This window comes from Triticum aestivum, chromosome 7A (genome assembly GCF_018294505.1).
Source record: "Triticum aestivum cultivar Chinese Spring chromosome 7A, IWGSC CS RefSeq v2.1, whole genome shotgun sequence".
Classification (NCBI taxonomy): Eukaryota; Viridiplantae; Streptophyta; class Magnoliopsida; order Poales; family Poaceae; genus Triticum; species Triticum aestivum.
This window is the reverse complement of record NC_057812.1, coordinates 428794271-428798142: the sequence shown is the minus strand read 5'-3', so window position 1 is coordinate 428798142 and position 3872 is coordinate 428794271. Positions and strand designations below refer to the sequence as shown.

The window sequence follows — 3872 nt, the reverse complement described above, 5'->3', positions numbered from 1 at the left end:
GGTATTCTTGCTTCAAAAACTATGGCTAGATCAGTTCTAAAGTTCAATTTTTAGTTTGTAGAAACAACTTACGTGGCAAGTTATTAGATATTCTGCATCAGAACAGAATTTTGACTAAATAATAACTTACATAAGCACTAGACCTGTGAACACTCGCTCTCTGGGACAAATGCAGACCAACTAAACTGAATATTCTACATCAGAACAAAATCTTCACTAATTAATAACTGACATAAGCACTGGACTTGTAAACACTCGCTCTCTGGGAGAAATTGACAAGGACAATGCATGAACACTTGCAACTGATCTGTGGCACTTAATTAGCATATATCAATTAGTTCAACAAGGGCGTAGGGGGTGGAGATGGAAAAATCAAGAAACATAACAACATTTAGAAAACACATTTTGCAACAATTTGAATAAACCCAAATTGGGGCCGCAAGCTTCGCTCCTAGGGGGATAATCGTGATTCACCATAGCTAAGACAATTAGTTCATCACTGAATTATAAAGAAAAGAAATATGCCTAGCCTTACAGAATGTCATAGCACACATGTTTGGTAGAAAAAAGACAGAAAATTATATACTGTCAATAACATATGAGGATTTAACAAACACGGGACACCACAGCCCATTTTAAAAATTTACATATAATCGTGCATATACTTAATATCCTGACGGGACTATATCCACATTACTTGAGAAAGTAAATAATAAACGACACTCACGGAAGAGTTGTAGGTTTCTACAGTTTCCACTTTACAATCCCAACATAACTGTATAGTTGTTCTGCAAGTACTCACATGACATGACGATGGCTTAAACACATATCCATCTTTTATGGCATGAACATGTATACTTCTAGATTACAATTAGTAATGAGAAGCGATGGGTAGCTCACTCTTTAACATCCTACATACCAGGAAAATATCACACGTGCAGCTGTGAAAGAGAACTATAAAGGGAACGGACTTACATGTAACGATGTGGCATAGGTGCGCATGCCTCACCAAGCGAGATCTTTGTGGGCGATACCTAATGATGCGAGAGTAGACTCTCTCTAGGCAAGTTCAAAGCTACATGACCACACCAAAGTTCAAGTCAATATTAAATGTACACGATGATTCTATGACTGCCAACCAATTAATCTAGGGAAACAAATCAGATCAATCAGTTCTCACCTTACCTAATTATTTTTGTCTGCCAAGCATTTTGCGCCTGCTGCAATCTTCAAATATATTTTGTAATCAACCTATCTGTTCATACTAAGAAGGAAGAACGCCTGAATTATCTGTGCAAAGTAGAAAACATAACCAATTAGTAAAAAAAATCCTAATCCACATCCAAGTTACAAAGTTCCACTAATGATCTAAATTCATAAATTGGGTAGAAATATATGTGCAAGGAAAGTGACATGCCACACCATGAGCTTTCGTTTTACTGAACAATCCAGAAGTAGTAATAGAAAAGTTCATATTAGCCACGACTAAACTGCATATCAACCATAGATTTTGTTCAACCATTAATTCCACAGCCCAGGCGTTGCTTCTGCTATTTTTTCACTGTTAATTCGCTTCATTTTCTGCAATTTCCCGTAGCAAGGACATGAACAGGAATCGCAAGAGGAAAATCAGCCCCAAATCAGATAAGCTAATGGAGAAATCTGCCATTGTTTTGCCAACAAAATCAGATCAAACAAGAGAGGAAATCTACAGGAAAACAAACCACGCAACGCCATCTTCCTCGGCATGGACCAACTCGTCCAGCTCCTGGCGTCCAGTCACCGTCGTTGCTCGCATGCTCCCTGCCGCCGCTGCCATTTTTGTCCCCTGGCTCGGTCGTAGGTAGAGGGGCCGCCGCCGCCACTCTCCCTGGGCGCCATCTCCTCCTCCATCTGGTGGCGCCTACTCCTTGTTTCTTCCACTCCCGGGGCGCCAGATCTGCGGGCTCGCCGCTGCTCGGATGGAGAAGAACGGGGTGGAGCGGATGCTGGCCTGGAGGTGACTCGGCTTGGCCCGAGAGTGGAGTTGGGGTGCTGCCGGAGAGGTCGGAGGCGAGGGTGTCGAGGGGAGGACGGAGGCGAAGAGCAGGGAGAAGGGGAGGCGGCGGCGGCGTAGGAGAGAAGTGGAGGGAGCGAGGAGGAGACGAGGCACAGGGGAGTGGGAGGCTGTGGGGACCGACGGGAAAGGGGCTAGGGTTTCTCTGGCGGCTTGCGTGTGAGTGGGACGAGGCGAGGACAAGATTGGCTGCCAGACTCGCGGAGCGGATAGGCTGAAATCTCCTGCACGCGGGGACAACAAACCCAGCCAACCGGCACGCGGCGCGAGCCCACCCGCCATTGGCCATTGAAAACAACAGCGAGGTGAAAATCGGGTTTGACAGTCGTGAAGATCCGGTGGCTCGGACGCGAAGAAAGCTAGATGCTAGATCCAACGGACAACCAAGGCTTAATTGAGGAAGCATCGTGGAGACAAGTTGGCTAGCAGTCTTATATGTTTAAATATATATGAGTTTATGTCCTCTACAGCATTTACTTATTGCTAATTCTTCAAATTGGTTTTTTGTTAAGTGAATGTGATCGGACCCTTTCCCCCTTTATGCTATACTCAACCCAATCTGGTCACAAATTCTTCATGTGCGTTCTATTTGAAACTCGTTCAAAATCTTCATTGTGTCCTTGTCAGCTGAAGAAATTGCGAATGGAACTTTAAAACCTATCTTATCTAAATTTTCGGCTTTGCCGCTCAAACCGTTCTGTATCCCACGATACACTTATCCTTTCACTTACGATCGCACACGATCTCCACCTCTGAGTACGTGGGTGACACATGTCAAGTGAATGAGAAGGATCAGGGGCACGTTCCTTCAATTTTTTTGGGCGAACAGTTTTTCACCGTGGCTATAAATACCTCTCTTCCCCTTCCTCACTTCTTTTACTCCGCTCGACCTCTCTCCAGCTCGAGCTTCTCAAACCCTAGCGCCGCCGCTACTTCATCGTCGCCGGTGAGGAAGAGCTTCACTGCCTCGACCTCGTCGCCGCCGTACTCGTGCCGGCCGCGGAAATCTTCACTCGGCCGCCGCCGTAGCCGTCTTCCTCCGCCGAGTTAGGGCGTGGAAGATCTACACAGACGAACTTCACCTCTCCACCTCACTGTTCGTCGTATTCTTCATCCAGGGTAATTAAAAGTTACTTTTACTGCCCTCGTTGATTCGAATGATTATCTACAAAATCTTCAAAGGTGTTTTTCTTCATATCTTCACACACTAAAACACCTCTCATATCATCTGTTCTTGATTTGTTTCTCTAAGCTATGTTTCTCTTCAAAATTCCTCAAATGTGTGGATTTTTGATCTACACATCTCTGAAACCTAAGACAAAGAACGCTTAGTGAAATTCTTCAAGACTCATCTGGTCAAATTCCTCAAATTTGTTATTTATAAAACCTTTTGAGAACGCATATGACCTCTCCAAATTCCTCGCAACTATACTATGTTCACGGGTACTCATGTCAGCTGCTGAATCACTAGGTTCTCATCAACTTAACTCATTTGCAACGTTCCTCGAAGAAAAGTTGCATACTTCTTCAGAGAATTCAATTGTTCAAATTCCTCAACTGAAGAAAATGGCTGACGGTAAGAAGCCATAGAACGGAGGAAAGAGGGCTGAGGTCAACACAGCGTTTGAGATCCCTGATGATATATATGCTGGGTACTGCACACCTCCTGAGGAAGACAAAAAGCAGCGCAAGGTGCGCATTCAGAAGATAGAGAGGAGATGGGCTAGAGAGTGGAGAGAGAACAGATGTGTCACTGCTTTTGGATCCCAAGTTGATCCTCGAATACATTGATGTTTGGCACAAGTACCCCAACACT

The 3872-nt window shown here is 44.4% G+C and overlaps 1 protein-coding gene across 1 annotated transcript; it reads right to left on the bottom strand.

The window, feature by feature from the left end:
* Positions 1 to 1385: 1385 nt before the first annotated feature.
* Positions 1386 to 2345, bottom strand: LOC123153375 (CASP-like protein 4U1). The gene is made up of 2 exons (XM_044572527.1): positions 1725 to 2345; positions 1386 to 1581 (listed from the first exon to the last, which is right to left on the bottom strand). The coding sequence occupies exons 1-2, from the start codon at positions 2343 to 2345 to the stop codon at positions 1522 to 1524; spliced, it is 681 nt and encodes a 226-aa protein (XP_044428462.1). The 3' UTR covers positions 1386 to 1521.
* Positions 2346 to 3872: the final 1527 nt, after the last annotated feature.

Coding starts and splice junctions, on each gene's coding strand:
- LOC123153375 (XM_044572527.1), bottom strand. CDS start 2,345: ATGGCCAATGGCGGGTGGGCTCGCGCCGCGTGCCGGTTGGCTGGGTTT. Junction 1,582..1,724: donor GAGGAAGATGGCGTTGCGTG/GTTTGTTTTCCT, acceptor GGGAAATTGCAG/AAAATGAAGCGAATTAACAG.